This window comes from Lissotriton vulgaris, chromosome 10 (assembly GCF_964263255.1).
Source record: "Lissotriton vulgaris chromosome 10, aLisVul1.2, whole genome shotgun sequence".
Classification (NCBI taxonomy): Eukaryota; Metazoa; Chordata; class Amphibia; order Caudata; family Salamandridae; genus Lissotriton; species Lissotriton vulgaris.
The window spans coordinates 1103405529-1103427700 of NC_141698.1; the positions used below are offsets into that span (position 1 = coordinate 1103405529).

General features: G+C 52.7%; 1 protein-coding gene across 1 annotated transcript in view; it reads left to right on the plus strand.

Moving 5' to 3' along the window:
* Positions 1–22172, plus strand: part of RFTN1 (raftlin, lipid raft linker 1) — a 349725-nt gene that overhangs the window by 253258 nt on the left and 74295 nt on the right. The window contains exon 4 of the mRNA XM_086942185.1: positions 17476–17566. Within this exon, the coding sequence (XP_086798311.1) occupies positions 17476–17566 (91 nt within the window). The remainder of the gene's footprint in view (positions 1–17475; positions 17567–22172) is intronic.

Sequence of the window (22172 nt, forward strand, 5' to 3'; positions counted from 1 at the left end):
TTCCGAAACAACAGATGGGCTGGGGCGCATCGGGTGGTGCAGTGGGGTGTCTGTCGGTAGGCACTCAGGAATTGAGATAGACATTCCTCTTCCCCCTCTCCTTTTTCAACCCCAATACGGAGGGCCTGGTTTAGCGTGCGCATATACCTCTCGACCTCCCCATTTGCCTGCGGCCACTGTGGCATGATTTTCCGGTGGCGAATACCCCTTGCTGCTAGGTAGGTCTGGAAGTCTTTGCCTTGAAAGGGCGGACCGTTGTCCGATCTAACTTCCTCAGGTAGACCCATCATCGCAAAGGTCCGATCCAGCACCATCTTGACGTGGCTGAACGCTGTGGAGGGCACCACCTTCACTACTGGGAAGCGTGAGTGAGAGTCTATGAGCATGAGCGTGTTCCTCCCATCAGGGAATGATCCAAATTCAATGGTTAGCTTCGCCCATGGTTCTTGACACGGGTCCTCAGTGATCACCGGGTGCGGCGCTGGATCCTGACTCGTGATGGTACATGATTGACAGTTGCGCACCGCGTCTCCCACTTCTCGGTCCATTCCCGTGAACCAAACCTTGCTGCGTAGTCGTGCCTTGGTTTTGACACTCCCTGATGCCCTTGATGTGTGAGGCGCACTACCTCTTTCTGCAAACTCGTGGGGATCACAATGGCCGTGCCGCGCAGTATCACTTTGTGAGGCCCTCGCTGAGTTCACTCTGGGCTCTCCAGACCTGTTGTCGGAATGCCTGTTCTGTTGCTGTAAGGGCACTGATAGTTCGTGAGATCTGGCGAGGACAAGGATTTCATCCAGCTAGATGCGTGGTTGTCTCAAAATCTGGCGCCTGAGTTGAACAGACCTGCAGCCTTGAATGAGCTGTGCACGAATTTCAATTCTTTGGTCAGCCAGTTCACAGGCCGTTGCAAGTTTCCTGAGCCGAGCATAGTAAGTGTTGAGGGACTCAGCCTCACCTTGGCGCGCTTGGCGCATCTTGAACCATTCATAGTCAGGGTTAACTTGCGGGTCGAAATGGCGATTCAGGGCATTGACCGCAGCCGTGTAGTCATCGTCTTCACCCCTGTCTGGTAGTGTCTCAAACCGCTCATATAGCTCATCTCCGCCATAACACATCAGTAGGGAACACTTCACTCTTCCATCCGTCTCCCTGATGCCGACAAAGTAGTGTTCCAGGTGGCCGATCCATACACGCCATCGTGCCGCGGCGGTGGAGGGGTTTGAAAGTTCGCTGAAGGGCGGGAGTGGAGCCGCGATCCCGTGGCCCGGGGGAGTAGGCTCGTTGACAGCAGCGTGGCCGGAAGCGTTGGCGCCACCCTGCTGTGTCACGGTATTTTGGGGTCCTGCTTGCTGTTGAGCTCGTGCTGTCGCCGATGTGGCGCCCCCAGTGGCGGCAGCCGTGTTCATCCTGTTTGTTGGCCGGACACGTGACCCAGCGGGGATCTTCGGGGTGCTTGCGCCCCTGCGTGACCGCCTCCTTTCTCACCTGGGGCCTCGCAGGCTCAGCAGGTGCGTCGCACCACTAGTGTATGGACTCTGCTAGATGGGACCACCCGGCGGGGTCAAGGCGTGGCGAGCAGGGCAGGACATGTCCTTAGTTCTGCAGAGTTCCCGGGGCCTGGGTGTAAGTGCAGGGACACGGTCCTGATGCAAAGTATCCTCCCTCTCCTTTCCCTGCTGCAGTTGCTGTCCCTTGACTGCCTGATTCTCTTGATTCTGCAGGCCAAACAGTTGCCCGTTGTTTTTTTTTTTTTTCTGTGAGTTGGCTGGGCATCGGCAGGGCCCTCAGCGTAGTGCAGGGGTGGGGCAGCAGCCACGAGGTATACGCCCACAGGCAAAGAGGGGCCTTGCGGGGGCCGATCCAGTCCCCCCGATTGAGGTGGCAATCAGCGCACACGGGGCGCGGGTGCATGCGAGGTCGGCCGGGACGTGGGGTGGGCCCTGCAGGCTGCGCGCGATGTAGCTCTGGAGCTGGGGAAGGCCTGCAGGCAGATATGGCCGACGCCCCCCTCATGGGAGGGCTCACCTGGGCGCCGAGCCAGGGGCTATGATACTGTGGAGGCAAGCGGGCCTGGGCAGCTCCTACATCCGCTGGGACGTCGGCCTGCGAGGTCCGACCGCTGGGTGGGCACCCGCGATGGTTGATCGTCCGCGCCAGCTCACACGCACTAAGCGTGAGCGTCGCAGGGGCCGAGCCGGTCTGCCCGTGTTTTTCCACGGGGGCGAGGCGTGGTGGTATCCCGCCTCGCCGTAATGTCGTGCCTGGGTGCACTGGGAGAGGGGAGGGGTTGCCTATGCCACAGAATGGGGCCTAACTATGATTAGTGAATAACACACACGGAGACTGGCTGCACGTATGGGGCGAAGACCCCGAGCGGTCTCGCACCCTTTTATTTATACCCTTGGGGCGGGATGGCTTCGGGGTGTGTGTATGCGTGTGTGCATGTGTGGACGGGCCGGGTGGCTCCGTCAGTACAAGAAGGTCATGGTTATTATTGTGGATTATGAACCCTCGGTCTGGGTATGAAATCAACAGATTCTCCTGGGTGGTTTCCAGGTCTGGGGGTGTATTTTCTGTATTTCCACAGTTCTTAAGTTCTCTGAAGTTCCTCGTTTTAAACGGTTGCGTTGTAGTGTTGGCGCTATGCAGGTTTCCTCACTCACTCATTCATTCGGACAGAGAGACCCTCTTTGGCTTCTGCTCTTTATTCACCCACTCATCCTCTCGCTCTCTGCTCATAGGTAGATCCCCTGGGATGGTCCCTTCTGTACCCCAAGGGTCCGGTCTAACCCGTCAGAGCAGGAGAGTGGCCATCTTAACCCTGGACCCCCAGCCCTCTGGAGTGGAGATAGAGCACCTAAGGCGTATCCCCCCCTCGCCACCCCAGGGTCGCACCAGCACTCCGATGAGGACTGTGACTTACTCTCCATCATCTGACTTTGCCCAAAGCAAGAGGAAAAGGAAATAAAGTGAGGAGGAAGGAGGGAAAGGAAGCTAGGAAAAGAGTGACTAAGAGGATGAATCTTTTATACTTCGCCCCCACCTTGCCTGTTGCCTCACCCTTTCCTCGACTTCCATCCTCGTACTCTCCTTCCACCCTCCCCCACACCTCCCCTCCCCTCCTCTCCTCTCTTCTCCCTTTCCCTTCCTATCTCCTCCCCTGCCCTCTCCCCTGTCGTCCCCTCCATTCTCCTCTCCTCCCTTCCCATCTCCTCTCCTGCCCTCCCCGTCCCCCTCTCCTCTCCCACTTTCCATGTATATAATTATTCCTTTACTTTTTTCCTCTTCTCCCCTTTTCTTTCCCTCCTACTCCTTTGTCCCTTTTCTAGCTCTGTTCTCTACCCATTCCTCGTCTCTTCTTTTCACAAACGCCCTTCTTTTATTTTCTTCCTTTCCTTGCCTCTACACTCCTCTCCTCCCCTCTGCTCCTCTCCTAAGTCTGTCTTCTGTCTTCATTCACCCCCCTCGCCCCCCTCCCCGGTGATGGTTCTCTTTGTAGCTCCTCTGATCTCTCCTTTGAAGGTGCTGGGTGAGCTGGCTGCGCTTTGATAAAAGGCGATGGAAGACATCAGAGGCTCTCTCAGGCAGGCTCACCTTCTACACTTTCATGTTATGACATTCTGACTAGAAGAGGAAGTGACGTCACCACCGCACAGCGGGGAGGGCCTACTGGCACCGCCATGCGAGAGTGGGCGGGTCTCTTACATAGAGGCACAGACGTTGGCATTGCTTTGTCTGACCCTGGTGCTGCCTGGGCTCCCAGGGCAAGTGTGTGGCACCCACCATAGGGGTCTCTCAATGTCGTAAGGAAGCACCGGCGCCATTGGACCTCCCACTGGCTGTGGGTGAGCCGGGCCAGACCAAAGGGAGGGGCCTTTGAATTACCTGGTGCTACGTCACTCAGCAATACATCACTGTCTGTCCCTCCATCCATCCATCTATCCATCCTTCCATCCATTCATCCATCTATCTATCCATCCAGCAATCTGTCCGTCTGTCCGTCTGTCTATCCATCCATCCATCCATCCGTCTATCCATCCATCCAGTGTGTCCTGTCATTCAAGCTACAGCTGTAGCTAAAGTATATTCCCGAATTAATCAGTGTTGGAAATGTGTCCTTTCTGCAGGGTCACCCCGAATTATTTTGCCTTTTTCTGAACCCTGTTTTTGCTGGCTATAGAACTCTGTGCACCTTACCCCTACTAACCAATCCTGTGGACTTTTGAAACGTACTCCTGTAGTGGGTGACGACTTGAAGGACAAAAGTCAGTAGGTAAAACCTTTGACCAGGACAAAACGGGTTAGAATTTCCGACCCACGCTCCAACGAACTTAGCATCAAATTGTGCTCAGGTCCTGTTCTACCGCGACCATTGACTATCATTGGCACTTTATGCTTCTTAGCACTATTTCTACTTACAGCTCTACACAATCATATCTCTGGTTCCTCTTATTGGATTTATGTCATTTCGTGTGATAAATTTGACTGTATTTTTCTACTTAATTTTGGGATTTTTATTGTTTTGCATTTTGGCTTTAATACAGTTTATCATTGATAAATACTTTACGCATTGCCTGTATGACAAGCTTGTCTGCTCTGTCCCATGGCTGCCAAGGGGTTGAGCTCTTGTTATTGCATTGACTTTAAGGGTTCACTCTGACAAGGAATTTGGTTATCACTTAAGGTGGGGACTTAGGGGCACATGCATCGATGAAAATTGCATTCGCAAAGGGTGCAAATCGCAAAATTCAGCCGTTTGCAAATGCAATTTCATTATTTGGGATGCATCACAATGTTTGCATTGTTCGCAATTTAAGAAATCGCAAAATTACAATTTCTTAAATTGCGATTGCATTTAAGGAATCTCAAATTGAGATTCCTTAAATACAATGCATGAAACTTTAAAAAATAGCGAATTCGCACTTAGAGGGAGCAAATTACTATGAGGTTGAATCTCATGGTAATTTGCGAAACCTTTGAAAAATGCACTTTTGTGCATTTTTCAATGTTTCATGTTGTGCACACACATGCCCTTAGGGCATGTGTGTGCACAACATATGTGCACAGTTTGATTTCAGGGGTGCAACACGGTGTCCTTTGGACACCCCTGCACCCTTGAAATCGCATTCTCAATTTGCGATTCGCAAATTGCTAATCGCAAATTGAGAATGTCTTCCCATTCATTCCTATGGGCCTCTAGGCCCATAGGAATGCATGGGGAGCTATTCCTTAATTGCGATTCGCAATTTTCGAGTTGCAATTAAGCAATTTTAAGAAATCGCAATTTATTTAGCAATTTCTTCATGCATAGCCATTTGCGATTCCTTATTAGCGATTCCTTATTTTTCGCTAATAAGGAATCGCAAATGGCCATGTTGATGCAAGTGGGCCTTAGCCCCCTCAACTAATAACCTAATTTCTTTCCACCAACATTTTCTTCCCACAGTCAACCTACGGTGCATCTTTACAAGTGTGACCTCCATGGCAGGTAGAATATTATGGGGTGCCTGACTGCGGCACTGCATAGGATGCTATGAGTCTCAGGTGTGTAAATGCAACAAATGATGGACGGAATACTGTATGATTCAAACATTCTCCCCCAGTCAAGAGATCTTGGTTAAACCCATTATTCTTTTGCGCACCATGCCACCCCAGTTTGGAACCAGTCATGTGCAAATCAGTCTTTTTCCCTGTGCCTCATGGGAACAGTCCAGCCCGAACAGCCAAGCCAGGTCCTCCCTGGACCACAAACAAGCATCCTGGGACTGGTTTTGGGGTAACACCCCTCATCAGCCAGGCTAGCTTGAATCCAGTGGCACAGTGAGCCCAGGGCCTACGTCTGAGTCTCAGGTGAGCAGATATGATGGGGTGTGCACTCGAGCATTACATAGAGGGGTGCCCGTGCCACCCAATGATCTGTGACCACCTCCCGCAGCAGGTTCTGACACCCCCAGTGCGCCTCACACTGCCCCCGTGCAAAACAGAAATCCACCCCACACACTCCAGACAAGACGGAGCACGGGCATGTTATTGCTTAAGGGGTTTTTGGACTTACTTTAGAACATGGCAACAGCTCCTAGAGACAGCAAAAGAAACCTCAGACCCCATAGCGCTAGTAGTTGATAGACTGCAGAGGAGGAACGCTGCAGGCATCAGCAGACGACTCTCCAGGGAGGAGAAATTATATGTATGTCTTCATCCCACAATACCCAAGACTCCCGCTTCTTCGATTGTCTACCAAAAATGTCACCTGAAACTTAATGCATCGATTTTGCACAACTGTGAAAAACAGAAAAAAACTGCAAAAAACAGAAAAAAGCAGTGAAAACCAGAAAAAAACCAAACACTTCCAGAGAGCTTGAACACTGTTCAGCTTAAGACTTTCTGTCTCACATTCTGTGATCCACTCCGGAGGTTGGTGGTTCATTCTACATACACAACATTCCAAGATCCATTCAAGAAATCTTGTGATCTTTTCAGTAGACCATGTTTCCATTCAGCTGATCCCTGCTACACTGTGATCCATTCAGGAGGTTAAATAATCCACCCATGAAATCATGTGTCTCGTCTAGGAGACCCAGAGATCCCACAATCCATTTTAAAAACTATACTATCTATTGGAGAAATTGCGTGATCTATTTAAGGGATTCTTGAAATAGTATCATGTGATCCATTCATAAATTAATGTGATCCATAGAAGAGACGCGTGGGGCATACAATCCCGACTTGATGCTTTGCATTTTGGTACTTGAGGTTCCATTTGTCAGATCTGACTGCAGGACTCCAAGTCCCAGAATGCAAAGCAGATCTGGATGAGAACCTCACGCCAGATGAGTGACAGCTTGGGACCTCTTTTGTCACAAACTCAGAGCCATGTCCGAAAGTTTGCAGTGTACGCGTCAGGAGTTTCCCAGCTCTTTACATTCAAACACAGATGTTTGAACATAGGACGGGGGTATCATAGTAGAAGTTAAAGGTATACAAGTGCACACTTTGCTGCAATATGATGCAAAGAGGCACATTGTCCGTGATTTTATAGTCCCTGCTGTGCCCTCCCACCTACACCCCATCCCTGCCTTCCTGGAACAAGGATTTCACCCCAGAGCCACGGCGCAGGCCTGGAGATGTCAGTTCTCACTCGGAAACACTCAGGGCCTCATTTATGAAAAGCGTCACATCGCTGCGTGACAACAGTGATGCAACGCTGTTCCGTGTGTGCTTCTTGCAACACCATGGATGCGCCGTATTTACTGTACTGCGCTCCATGTCGCAAGGATTTAGATACGTCTGTATTCCTGACGTATCTGTAGGAATATATGATGTTATAATGCAAACAATTACAACTCATGCTTTTACAACGCAGTTACACCTTTTTAAAAACTACCATTACAATGCATTCCATTACAACGCATTCCATTACAACGCATTCCATTACAACGCATACCATTACAACACATAATACTTTTAGGGCCACAGTATCGTAAGTGTTAGATACTGTAGGAGTAAAAATGACTATTCCTACTCCAGTGAGTGAAACAGTAGGGTAGGTGTTGGATAGTGTAGGGGTTAAAATTACTATTCCCATCTATCCCAAAACCAATACGCACCCTAAAACATCTTTATTACCTGCCTTATAATGCGTTGTAATGGCATGCGTTGTAATGGCATGCGTTGTAATGGCATGCGATGTAAAGGCAGTTTCTTTGTAACAGCTGCGTTGTAAAAGCAGTGTGATGTAATGGATGTTTCCCATCTGTAGGAGCAAAAGTGGTGAATTGCTGGATTGGGTCCGGAAACAGACGTGACTCCATCAATGTGTCATTTCACATGGGGCCACGCCCTATGTGAAAGGGCCTGGGTAACTCCCTACTCCTTAGATTTCACTGCGCCACTACTGCGAGTCTTTTTTGCAGGGAAACGCCCACCGTGCACACATTATACCTGATGCAGGTATACTGTACCGCTGGGGTTTACAAAGCAACGCATCTGCCTAGATCTGCCTCTTTGTAAATATGGCGCAGTGCGGTGCATATTTTACGCCGCCGTGTCACAAAACGTTCCGCAACGACGGGGTAAAGGACTCATAAACAAGGCCCTCACTTTTTTAGCTTCACAGATTTAATGCGGAATGAAGTCCCAATGCGAGGGAGCTGCCCCTTTAAGCAGAGGGTGTCACAGACAAACATCTCACAAAGACGCACAACGAGCGCTCATCACAAGATCAGACAGGGCGGCCTTCCGGGCGGGAGCGCCAAGATCTGATAGCGCTGGCAGGATAATTAGACTTTTTAACTAGTGCAGGAACGGAGATGAAAGGTGCTTGGAGGTGAAACCGGCCCAATATTCCTTCACAACTCTGTTAATTAACTCGAAAATGATTGCATTTTTCGTCAGTTTCACACGTCAGTATGTATAATTCCAGATGCCTGAATCTTAGAAATCTGTCATATTTCATCGCGTTCATCACCTGTCGGAGATCTGCGGGGGGCGCTGGTAATAGAGATGAGTCTTGAATCTGCTTGAAATAGGAGGGGTGGGGGAGGGGCAGGTAGGGCTACAACCTACAGGGGCCGCTGTGATGCGGACTTATGCAAGGACGCGTGCACGACTCACTTATTGTACTGACTCCTGCGGGTCCTCGCTCTAGGGACACGCATCCTGCATAGACACTGTACTCACTCCTGCAGGTCCTGTACTCACTCCTGCAGGTCCTGTACTCACTCCTGCAGGTCCTCACTCTAGGGACACGCATCCCGCATAGACACTGTACTCACTCCTGCAGGTCCTGTACTCACTCCTGCAGGTCCTCACTCTAGGGACACGCATCCCGCATAGACACTGTACTCACTCCTGCAGGTCCTGTACTCACTCCTGCAGGTCCTCACTCTAGGGACACGCATCCCGCATAGACACTGTACTCACTCCTGCAGGTCCTCTACTCACTCCTGCAGGTCCTCACTCTAGGGACACGCATCCCGCATAGACACTGTATTCACTCCTGCAGGTCCTGTACTCACTCCTGCAGGTCCTCAATCTAGGGACACGCATCCTGCATAGACACTGTACTCACTCCTGCGGGTCCTCGCTCTAGGGACACGCATCCTGCATAGACACTGTACTCACTCCTGCAGGTCCTCGCTCTAGGGACACGCATCCTGCATAGACACTGTACTCACTCCTGCAGGTCCTCACTCTAGGGACACCCATCCCGCATAGACACTGTACTCACTCCTGCAGGTCCTGTACTCACTCCTGCAGGTCCTCACTCTAGGGACACGCATCCTGCATAGACACTGTACTCACTCCTGCGGGTCCTCACTCTAGGGACACGCATCCCGCATAGACACTGTACTCATTCCTGCAGGTCCTGTACTCACTCCTGCAGGTCCTCACTCTAGGGACACGCATCCCGCATAGACACTGTACTCACTCCTGCAGGTCCTGTACTCACTCCTGCAGGTCCTCACTCTAGGGACACGCATCCCGCATAGACACTGTACTCACTCCTGCAGGTCCTGTACTCACTCCTGCAGGTCCTCACTCTAGGGACACGCATCCTGCATAGACACTGTACTCAATCCTGCGGGTCCTCACTCTAGGGACACGCATCCCGCATAGACACTGTACTCACTCCTGCAGGTCCTGTACTCACTCCTGCAGGTCCTCACTCTAGGGACACGCATCCCGCATAGACACTGTACTCACTCCTGCAGGTCCTGTACTCACTCCTGCAGGTCCTCACTCTAGGGACACGCATCCCGCATAGACACTGTACTCACTCCTGCAGGTCCTGTACTCACTCCTGCAGGTCCTCACTCTAGGGACACGCATCCTGCATAGACACTGTACTCACTCCTGCGGGTCCTCACTCTAGGGACACGCATCCCGCATAGACACTGTACTCACTCCTGCAGGTCCTGTACTCACTCCTGCAGGTCCTCACTCTAGGGACACGCATCCCGCATAGACACTGTACTCACTCCTGCAGGTCCTGTACTCACTCCTGCAGGTCCTCACTCTAGGGACACGCATCCTGCATAGACACTGTACTCACTCCTGCGGGTCCTCACTCTAGGGACACGCATCCTGCATAGACACTGTACTCACTCCTGTGGGTCCTCGCTCTAGGGACACGCATCCTGCATAGACACTGTACTCACTCCTGCGGGTCCTCACTCTAGGGACACGCATCCTGCATAGACACTGTACTCACTCCTGTGAGTCCTCACTCTAGGGACACGCATCCTGCATAGACACTGTACTCACTCCTGTGGGTCCCCGCTCTAGGGGCATGCATCCTGCATAGACACTGTACTCACTCCTGTGAGTCCTCACTCTAGGGGCATGCATCCTGCATAGACACTGTACTCACTCCTGTGAGTCCTCACTCTAGGGACACGCATCCTGCATAGACACTGTACTCACTCCTGCGGGTCCTCGCTCTAGGGACATGCATCCTGCATAGACACTGTACTCACTCCTGTGAGTCCTCACTCTAGGGACACGCATCCTTCATAGACACTGTACTCACCCCTGCGGGTCCTCGCTCTAGGGACACTCATCCTGCATCGACACTGTACTCACTCCTGCGGGTCCTCGCTCTAGGGACACTCATCCTGCATAGACACTAAACTCAGTCCTGCGGGTCCTCGTTCTAGGGAACGCATCCTGCATAGACACTCTACTCACTCCTGCGGGTCCTCGTTCTAGGGACACGCATCCTGCATAGACACTCTACTCACTCCTGCGGGTCCTCGTTCTAGGGACACGCATCCTGCATAGACACTCTACTCACTCCTGTGGATCCTCGCTCTATGGGACACGCATACTGCATAGACACTGTACTCACTCCTGCGGGTCCTCGGTCTAGGGACACGCCTCCTGCATAGACACTGTACTCACTCCTGCGGGTCCTCGCTCTAGGGACACTCATCCTGCATAGACACTAAACTCAGTCCTGCGGGTCCTCGTTCTAGGGAACGCATCCTGCATAGACACTCTACTCACTCCTGCGGGTCCTCGTTCTAGGGACATGCATCCTGCATAGACACTCTACTCACTCCTGCGGGTCCTCGTTCTAGGGACACGCATCCTGCATAGACACTCTACTCACTCCTGCGGATCCTCGCTCTATGGGACACGCATCCTGCATAGACACTGTACTCACTCCTGCGGGTCCTCACTCTAGGGACACGCCTCCTGCATAGACACTGTACTCACTCCTGCGGGTCCTCGCTCTAGGGACTCGCATCCTGCATAGACACTGTACTCACTCCTGCGGGTCCTCACTCTAGGGACACGCATCCTGCATAGACACTCTACTCACTCCTGCGGGTCCTCGCTGTAGGGACACGCATCCTGCATAGACACTGTACTCACTCCTGCGTGTCCTCGCTCTAGGGACACTCATCCTGCATAGACACTGTACTCTTTCATGCGGGTCCTTGCTCTAGGGACATGCATCCTGCATAGACACTGTACTCATTCCTGTGAGTCCCCGCTCTAGAGATGCATCCTGCATAGACACTGTACTCACTCCTGCGGGTCCTCTCTCTAGGGACATGCATCCTGCATAGACACTCTACTCACTCCTGCGGGTCCTCGCTCTAGGAACACGCATCCTGCATGGACACTGTACTCACTCCTGCGGGTCCTCTCTCTAGGGACACGCATCCTGCATAGACACTGTACTCACTCCTGCGGGTCCTCACTTTAGGGACACGCATCCTGCATAGACACTCTACTCACTCCTGCGGGTCCTCGCTCTAGGGACACGCATCCTGCATAGACACTGTACTCACTCCTGCGGGTCCTCGCTCTAGGGACACGTATCCTGCATAGACACTGTACTCACTCCTGCAGGTCCTCGCTCTAGGGACACGCATCCTGCATAGACACTGTACTCACTACTGCGGGTTCTCGCTCTAGGGACACGCATCCTGCATAGACACTGTACTCACTCATGCGGGTCCTCGCTCTAGGGACACACATCCTGCATAGACACTGTACTCACTCCTGTGAGTCCCCGCTCTAGAGATGCATCCTGCATAGACACTGTACTCACTCCTGCGGGTCCTCTCTCTAGGGACATGCATTCTGCATAGTCACTCTACTCACTCCTGCGGGTCCTCGCTCTAGGGACACGCATCCTGCATAGACACTCTACTCACTCCTGCGGGTCCTCGCTCTAGGGACACGCATCCTGCATAGACACAACTCACTCCTGCGGATCCTCGCTCTAGGAACAAGCATCCTGCATGGACACTGTACTCACTCCTGCGGGTCCTTTCTCTAGGGACACGCATCCTGCATAGACACTGTACTCACTCCTGCGGGTCCTCACTCTAGGGACACGCATCCTGCATAGACACTCTACTCACTCCTGCGGGTCCTCGCTCTAGGGACACGCATCCTGCATAGACACTGTACTCACTCCTGCGGGTCCTCGCTCTAGGGACACGCATCCTGCATAGACACTGTACTCACTCCTGCAGGTCCTCGCTCTAGGGACACGCATCCTGCATAGACACTGTACTCACTCCTGCGGGTCCTCGCTCTAGGGACACTCATCCTGCATAGACACTGTACTCTTTCATGCGGGTCCTTGCTCTAGGGACATGCATCCTGCATAGCCACTGTACTCATTCCTGTGAGTCCCCGCTCTAGAGATGCATCCTGCATAGACACTGTACTCACTCCTGCTGGTCCTCTCTCTAGGGACATGCATCCTGCATAGACACTCTACTCACTCCTGCGGGTCCTCGCTCTAGGGACACGAATCCTGCATAGACACTCTACTCACTCCTGCTGGTCCTCTCTCTAGGGACATGCATCCTGCATAGACACTCTACTCACTCCTGCGGGTCCTCGCTCTAGGGACACGCATCCTGCATAGACACTCTACTCACTCCTGCGGGTCCTCGCTCTAGGGACACGAATCCTGCATAGACACTCTACTCACTCCTGCTGGTCCTCTCTCTAGGGACATGCATCCTGCGTAGACACTGTACTCACTCCTGCGGGTCCTCGCTCTAGGGACACTCATCCTGCATAGACACTGCACTCACTCCTGAGGGTCCTCGCTCTAGAGGCACGCATCCTGCATAGACACTACTCACTCCTGCGGGTCCTCGCTCTAGGGACACGCATCCTGCATAGACACTGTACTCACTCCTGCGGGTCCTCGCTCTAAAGACACGCATCCTGCATAGACACTGTACTCACTCCTGCAGGTCCTCGCTCTAGGGACACGCATCCTGCATAGACACTGTACTCACTTCTGCGGGTCCTCGCTCTAGGGACACGCATCCTGCATAGACACTCTACTCACTCCTGCGGGTCCTCGCTCTAGGGACACGCATCCTGCATAGACACTGTACTCACTCCTGCGGGTCCTCGCTCTAGGGACACGCATCCCGCATAGATACTGTACTCACTCCTGCGGGTCCTCGCTCTAGGAACATGCATCCTGCATGGACACTGTACTCACTCCTGCGGGTCCTCTCTCTAGGGACACGCATCCTGCATAGACACTGTACTCACTCCTGCGGGTCCTCACTCTAGGGAAACGCATCCTGCATAGACACTCCACTCACTCCTGCGGGTCCTCGTTCTAGGGACACGCATCCTGCATAGACACTGTACTCACTCCTGCGGGTCCTCGCTCTAGGGACACGCATCCTGCATAGACACTGTACTCACTCCTGTGGGTCCTCACTCTAGGGACACGCATCCTGCATAGACACTATATCCACACCTGCAGGTCCTCGCTCTAGGGACACGCATCCTGCATAGACACTCTACTCACTCCTGCGGGTCCTCACTCTAGGGGCATATCCTGCATAGACACTGTACTCACTCCTGAGGGTCCTCGCTCTAGGGACACATCCTGCATAGACACTGTACTCACTCCTGCGCGTCCTCGCTCTAGGGACACGCATTCTGCATAGACACTGTACTAACTCCTGCGGGTCCTCGCTCTAGGGACACACATCCTGCATAGACACTGTACTCACTCCTGCGGGTCCTCGCTCTAGGGACACGCATCCTGCATAGACACTGTACTCACTCCTGAGGGTCCTTGCTCTAGGGACACATCCTGCATAGACACTGTACTCACTACTGCGGGTCCTCACTCTAGTGACACTCATCCTGCATAGACACTATATTCACACCTGCGGGGCCCCGCTCTAGGGACACGCATCCCGCATAGACACTCAACTCACTCCTGCGGGTCCTCGCTCTAGGGACACGCATCCTGCATAGACACGGTACTCACTCCTGCGGGTCCTCGCTCTAGGGACACGCATCCCGCATAGACACTGTACTCACTCCTGCGGGTCCTCGCTCTATGAACACGCATCCTGCATGGACACTGTACTCACTCCTGCGGGTCCTCTCTCTAGGGACACGCATCCTGCATAGACACTGTACTCACTCCTGCGGGTCCTCACTCTAGGGACACGCATCCTGCATAGACACTCTACTCACTCCTGCGGGTCCTCGCTCTAGGGACATGCATCCTGCATAGACACTGTACTCACTCCTGCGGGTCCTCGCTCTAGGGACACGCATCCTGCATAGACACTGTACTCACTCCTGCAGGTCCTCGCTCTAGGGACACGCATCCTGCATAGACACTGTACTCACTACTGCGGGTTCTCGCTCTAGGGACACGCATCCTGCATAGACACTGTACTCACTCATGCGGGTCCTCCCTCTAGGGACACGCATCCTGCATAGACACTGTACTCACTCCTGTGAGTCCCCGCTCTAGAGATGCATCCTGCATAGACACTGTACTCACTCCGGCGGGTCCTCTCTCTAGGGACATGCATTCTGCATAGTCACTCTACTCACTCCTGCGGGTCCTCGCTCTAGGGACACGCATGCTGCATAGACACTCTACTCACTCCTGCGGGTCCTCGCTCTAGGGACACGCATCCTGCATAGACACTACTCACTCCTGCGGATCCTCGCTCTAGGAACAAGCATCCTGCTTGGACACTGTACTCACTCCTGCGGGTCCTTTCTCTAGGGACACGCATCCTGCATAGACACTGTACTCACTCCTGCGGATCCTCCTTCTAGGGACACGCATCCTGCATAGACACTCTAGTCACTCCTGCGGGTCCTCGCTCTAGGGACACGCATCCTGCATAGACACTGTACTCACCCCTGCGGGTCCTCGCTCTAGGGACACGCATCCTGCATAGACACTGTACTCACTGCTGCAGGTCCTCGCTCTAGGGACACGCATCCTGCATAGACACTGTACTCACTCCTGCGGGTCCTCGCTCTGGGGACACGCATCCTGCATAGACACTGTACTCTTTCATGCGGGTCCTCGCTCTAGGGACATGCATCCTGCATAGACACTGTGTACTCATTCCTGTGAGTCCCCGCTCTAGAGATGCATCCTGCATAGACACTGTACTCACTCCTGCGGGTCCTCTCTCTAGGGACATGCATCCTGCATAGACACTCTACTCACTCCTGCGGGTCCTCGCTCTAGGGACACGAATCCTGCATAGACACTCTACTCACTCCTGCGGGTCCTCGCTCTAGGGACATGCATCCTGCATAGACACTGTACTCACTCCTGCGGGTCCTCGCTCTAGGGACATGCATCCTGCATAGACACAGTACTCACTCCTGTGAGTCCCCGCTCTAGAGATGCATCCTGCGTAGACACTGTACTCACTCCTGTGAGTCCCCGCTCTAGAGATGCATCCTGCATAGACACTGTACTCACTCCTGCGGGTCCTCGCTCTAGGGACACGCATCCCGCATAGACACTGTACTCACTCCTGTGAGTCCCCGCTCTAGAGATGCATACTGCGTAGACACTGTACTCACTCCTGTGAGTCCCCGCTCTAGAGATGCATACTGCGTAGACACTGTACTCACTCCTGTGAGTCCCCGCTCTAGAGATGCATCCTGCATAGACACTGTACTCACTCCTGCGGGTCCTCGCTCTAGGGACACGCATCCCGCATAGACACTGTACTCACTCCTGCGGGTCCTCGCTCTAGGAACACGCATCCTGCATGGACACTGTACTCACTCCTGCGGGTCCTCTCTCTAGGGACACGCATCCTGCATAGACACTACTCACTCCTGCGGATCCTCGCTCTAGGAACAAGCATCCTGCTTGGACACTGTACTCACTCCTGCGGGTCCTCGCTCTAGGGACACGAATCCTGCATAGACACTGTACTCACTCCTGCGGGTCCTCGCTCTAGGGACACGCATCCTGCATAGACACTGTACTCACTCCTGCGGGTCCTCGCTCTAGGGACACGCATCCTGCGTAGACATTGTACTCACTCCAGCGCTGGGCATGAAGAAGCCTTCTCATTTTATTTCTTGGCGCTGGGAGATGCAAAGGGGAAATGGATGTCACTCTCTCAGTCGACCTGAACCCTTTAACCCCTTCATCACCAGGCTTCTGTCCAATCGTCATGCCCTTTGCTCTAAAGGGTACCATAAAACATATATTGTACCTCCACTTCGCCTATGTAACAATTTTTCTGAAAGTTCTCCATGCAAAGCTGCTAAGTGCATTGACCTAGAAAATATACTCAGGGCACAGAAAGTTAGTAACAAAGCACTGTCCCCTCCTTGAGTGAAATCACGCGCATCCTTGCACCGGGAGGGGGCGCCCTCTGCAGTTTCTTTGTTCTAGATGAGTCTTTCAATGGTCCCCTGAACACCAGTACATCCATGGGGAGGGCCCTGCACCCCTGCCTCCGGAGAGCCATTGCCTTCAGAAACTCTCTTCAATCGGGTGTTACCTGCCAGGGAGTTACCCATTATATAAAGGCGGCCATTGGCTGATGAAAGGTACTGGCGTCTCTCGCTTCTAGCAAACTGAGGGGTCCGCAAAGGCCGAACAACAAGTGCCCATCATTGGTGCGCATCACTCCCAGAATATTTGTCCCACACTTTCTTTTTATCTAAGTCCTGTTACCACCTGTGTGCCTGGTTCACAGTCTGGGCGGTGCAGTCACCTTCTACATGTGCAGGTGTGCAGTGAGACTTGTCCTAAGCCGCTGAGGATGGGGGGGCAGGGGGTGGGGGGGCTGGAAACAGACAGAGCCTTTGCTCTCCCCACTTCATGCCATCCCTCAGCCATGTCTTTGATGCTATATCATGCTCATGTCTTCTGTATAGTCGAGTTAAACCGGGTGGGACATACCGTGCGATGCGTGTGTGCCAGGAGAGGTGAGGGTACTAGAAGACCTCTCTAGAAGTCTTAAAGTCAAGGGCTCTTCTTCTAGGGGAGTACACCCCAAAACATGCATAATTGACCCTGCGGGGCCCAAGGTGTAGGAATCACGGTAGCCAATCACGCTTCTGGGTGAAGGCGACCGTCGGTCGAAGCCACCATCATTGGTCACACTCAAGCTCTACTGCTGTCATCCCAAAGTTTCTTCATGTTTAAAGTTCTTTCTCTCTTTGTGTCTTCAGATCTGAGAAACCAGAGCCCCCTGGGGAGGCTCGCACCCTGGTGGTCGAACGTCTGATGGAGCACACCGCCCAACCAGATGTTGTCAAGACGGTAAGTGTCAAGTAGAGTGAGGCCTGATGGACCACTACTCTTGGGTAGAACTCCTCACCACAAAACACATTACATACCTCTGCACGTCATTTCCTCTCAGCAGCTCACACGCCTTGTCCCTAGCCCTTTAACAAACTCCAATAGGAATCCACCCAAAGCCACCTTAGGTGAAGCCAACACCAAGGAGCCATGGACCCGTCAAGACACCGCTCCACCACTGAAGACCCAGCTCCTGCCATGGGTCATACCTGGATTGCAACCAGCCACTCGCTGGCCACTGGTGCCAGTCCATGGACTTTTATCCCAGCCCAGGAACACGGCGAGCCCAGAACACAACATTCATGCTCAGACAGAGCAGCCCCATGGACCTCACCAGCCTGCGCCACACCGGTCCTGGCAGAGAGTTCGTGTGTCATGTGCACCACACTCTGGTGATCAGGGGCAAACACAACCCTTGAATGACTCCAAGAAGAAAGTCACACTGTCAAACACACAATCACCACGAAGAACTCTACAATGCCAGCCTCCCTAGCACACCATGCAACAGCACAGCACACTCCACGACACAAAGAACCAACCTTGCCAGACCCTCACTTCTTCAGCAGCACCTCGCGAGCGAAGGCCAAGTGCACCCACTGCACCTTCCACTGCTCATCCATCCTCCTACACATTGCAGCGAGTACCGGCGCCATCCGCTGCTCCAGCGCGTGAACATGGCTACTGACTCCGGCTTGACGCCAGGATAGCGAAAAGAACAATTGATGGACGGAATACAGAACAATGTCATACATTCACCCCCAGTCAAGAGACCTGGGTTAAATCTATCATTCTTTTGCTCTCCAAGCCACCCCAATTTAGACCCAGCCATATGCAAATCAGTCTGACCCTGTGCCTCATGGGAACAGTCCAGCCCGAACTGCAAGGGCAGCTTCTCCCTGGACAGGAAACAAGCATCCTAAGACCGGTTTTGGGGAATCACTCCTCATCAGCCCCGCTAGCTTGAATTCAGTGGCACGGCGAGCAAGGGACCCACGTCCGGACATACCCGGCACACTTATTGTGACTAATGCAAAAACAACAATTGTGGGTTTTTTTGTGACGCAAGGATAGACCAGGAACAGATCCTTGCCTCTCCGCTTTGCAGTTCATGAAGGCCATAAAGTGTTCAAACACAGCACAAGAAACAGAGCAACCCTCAGTACCCCCTTGTCCACAATCACCTTCCCTTCCACATGGGAGACTAACAAGCCACATCCCCAGGGTGAGCTGGCAACAGAAGATAATTCACCTTCACATCACACGTTGTCACATTCCCTCACCAATGTCAGTGCCTCGCCAGTGCTGGAAGACACCGCTGCACGCGCTCACCCCTGGTGACGTCATTCATGGACCAGACTGGAAATACCCCTGCACTTCCCTCTACTTTCTTGGGAATAATACTTATAAGTAATTCCATCACATCACACTTTTTATTTATTTATTTTATTTGTAGCATTTATAAAGGGTGGACCTCGCCCTGGGACAGCTCAAGGCTTCTATGAACCACTTCCGCATCTGATACAGAGATACCAGTGCTTCACGTAAACATGTTAGCTAGATGATTTAGGGATCTCCAACCTTTTCTGTACCGAGAGCCACTTATGTTCAATGAAACTCATTGATTAGTGTTGTATAATCTCAATGTTTTATTTGCATATTAATTCAACCAAGCAAAAGCTTTCTGATTTAAGCTGGCCTGCACACAGGTGAGCTGCTCACAGGCAGCTGGAGGGCTACAGAGGCTCAAGAGCTGCTGATTAGAGACCCCTGTGAGAGCATATTAAAGGAGTGTACACATAGAAGCGTACACATTGGTGGGTGGTCGTTAGTCGGTGAACTATAGTTTGAAGGGTGCTGTGTGCCTGTGGCTCTGATTTGACTCTCATGCAATGAGGAATGAAGCTCCATTGTCTTGGGACCAGGGGGAAGGAGGCCGCGAAACAACCTTTACAACGCAGTCATTACATCGCACTACCTATACAACGCAGTCATTACATCGCACTACCTTTACAACGCAGCCATTACATTGCAAGGCACTACAACGCATGTCATTACAATGCATGCCACTACAACGCAGGGATTACATCACAAGTCATTACAACGCATACCATTACAACGCAGAGTACCCTTACACTATCCAACACTTACCCTACTGTTGCACTCACTATAGGTAGAATAGTAATTATCACCATTATACTATCGAACCCTTACCTTAAATGCGTTGTAAAGGTATGCGTTGTAAAGGTATAATGCGATGTAATGGAATGTGTTGTAAAGGTAGCTTCTGAAAATATGATTTAATGGCATGCTATGTAAAAGACTGCGTTGTAAAGGATGTTGTGATGTAAAAACTGTGTTGTAAAGGCATGCGTTGTAAATGTATGCGTTGTACCGTGATACATTCAAGGAGGCATGTTTCGAAGTTTTTCTTTTCTCGGTTTTAGGTCTTTTGAGATCAGTCTGTACTTGTCCCTTGTGTTTCATGTTCCTCCTGTGAGTTGCACTGTGACCTTCAAGGAGGAGGCTAAACCCCTCTAGATAGATTTGTGGGTTGTCCATGAGATTTTGATTTGTAACCTTGCTTAATGGAGATCCCAGTAGAGTTATCTGTGGATGGGTGTGATGTCTGTGCTTTTCTGGTGCCTGTAACCCATCTGGTGGCAGCATGGAGCACAGTATAGCGCCTAGAGGAGCAGTGGAGGAGACCCACTGATTGTAGTGCCTTTCTGAAGTCTGATGGAGGGATTTAAAGCTTTAGAGTAGATGTAGGTTATAGGAAGCACATTTGCTTAGCTTGGCAATAAGGTCATTCATGGGGCAGATTGTGGTCGACACTTCACGCCTGGGACTAAAGAAGGGAAATTACCAAATGAATCTCATGAGTTTCACTATTGCTGTCCTGAGGGTGGAGAGAACAGGTCAGAAACTAGTCAAGGGGGCTTCCATTTCGCCCCACACACTTCCCTAAAGTTTGTGCCACATGAAAGTCTTGTGGACCCCCTGAGAGGCTCTCAGCCACCGTGTGCGCCCTGAGGCGCCATATGATAACCTAAAACTCACAAGGAAAGCCCCTTTCCAAAATGGCCTCCCTCTCCTCCCTCTGTAGCGGGAACAGCTACCAGCACAGACTCCAGACTAAGAGGCAAACAAGCCTTTACCTGAAATACTTCTTGCCTCCACCTCCCGCCCCCATCAGTGTTACCCACAGGGCCTGGTGACAGCGACACATTGCGCATAGAGCGCCTTCCAGTGCACCAGGAAAGCCTGTAATAGAAGTGTGCCAAGGGCTCTGGTTCACAGCCTCTTCGTGATGGACACACAAGCCCTGCCTTGCTGGCCTGTCTTCTGTCCGAAGGCGGTCGCCGTCCCTGGGTGGCACATCCTGGAAAGGAGGCCTGGAATGGCTGCCAGCCTCATGCCCACTGCGAATGGCCTGGCAGGTGGAATCGATGGAGGCACAAATTATTGTCCAACTCACCCCAAGGCAACTATCACCCTCTGCCTTACGTGACCAGAACTCGTTGTCCTAACAAAGCCAAACCGTACCCCCAGTCTCTGCCCTCTTGGTGGAGGCCCCGTAGTCGAGAGGGAGTCTCTGCCCTCTTGGTGGAGGCCCCGTAGTCGAGAGGGAGTCTCTGCACTCGTGGTGGAGGCCCCGCAGTCGAGAGGGAGTCTCTGCACTCGTGGTGGAGGCCCCACATTCACATCTCTGCCCTCGTGGTGGAGGCCCTGTAGTCATGGGGGAGTCTCTGCCCTCGTGTAGGGGCCCTGTAGTCGTGGGGGAGTCTCTGCCCTCGTGGCGGAGGCTCCGTAGTCATGGGGGTAGTCTCTGCCCTCTTGGTGGAGGCCCCGCAGCCGAGAAGGAGTCTCTGCACTCGTGGTGGAGACCACACACTCATAGGGAAGTCTCCACACTCAGGGTGTAATCTCCGCAATGGTAATTCCAATTCCAGAGATTCTGCCTTGAGTGCGGAGACTCCCTTACAGCTGCGTGGCCTCCACCACAAGTGTGGCGTGATTACAGAGATTCTGCCCTGAGTGCGGAGACTCCCCCACGACAGCGGGGCTTCCACCATGAGTGTGGCGCGATTACAGAGATTCTGCCCTGAGAGCGGAGACTCCCCCACGACTTTGGGGCTTCCACCACGAGTGTGGCGGCATTACAGAGATTCTGCCCCACGTGCGGAGACTCCCCAATGGCTGCGGGGCTTCCGCCACGAGTGTGGCAGCATTACCGAAATTCTTCCCTGAGTGCAAAGACACCCCCACGACTGCGCGGCTTCCACCAGGAGTGTGGCAGCATTACCAAGATTCTGCCCTGAGAGCGGAGACTCCCCCACAACTGCGCGGCTTCCACCAGGAGTGTGGCGGCATTATGGAGATTCTGCCCTGAGTGTGGAGACTCCTCCACAGCGCAGGACCTATCCGGGTGAGGTGAGAAGGCCTCTGATGAAACCTGCCACACAAGGTGGGCGGGGCTTCCCCATCCAGAAATTCTGGATTCCAGTTCAGGCCCTGGGGATCTTTCTCTTTCTCCCCCTGTACTTGTGGGGCAATATCTGCCCCA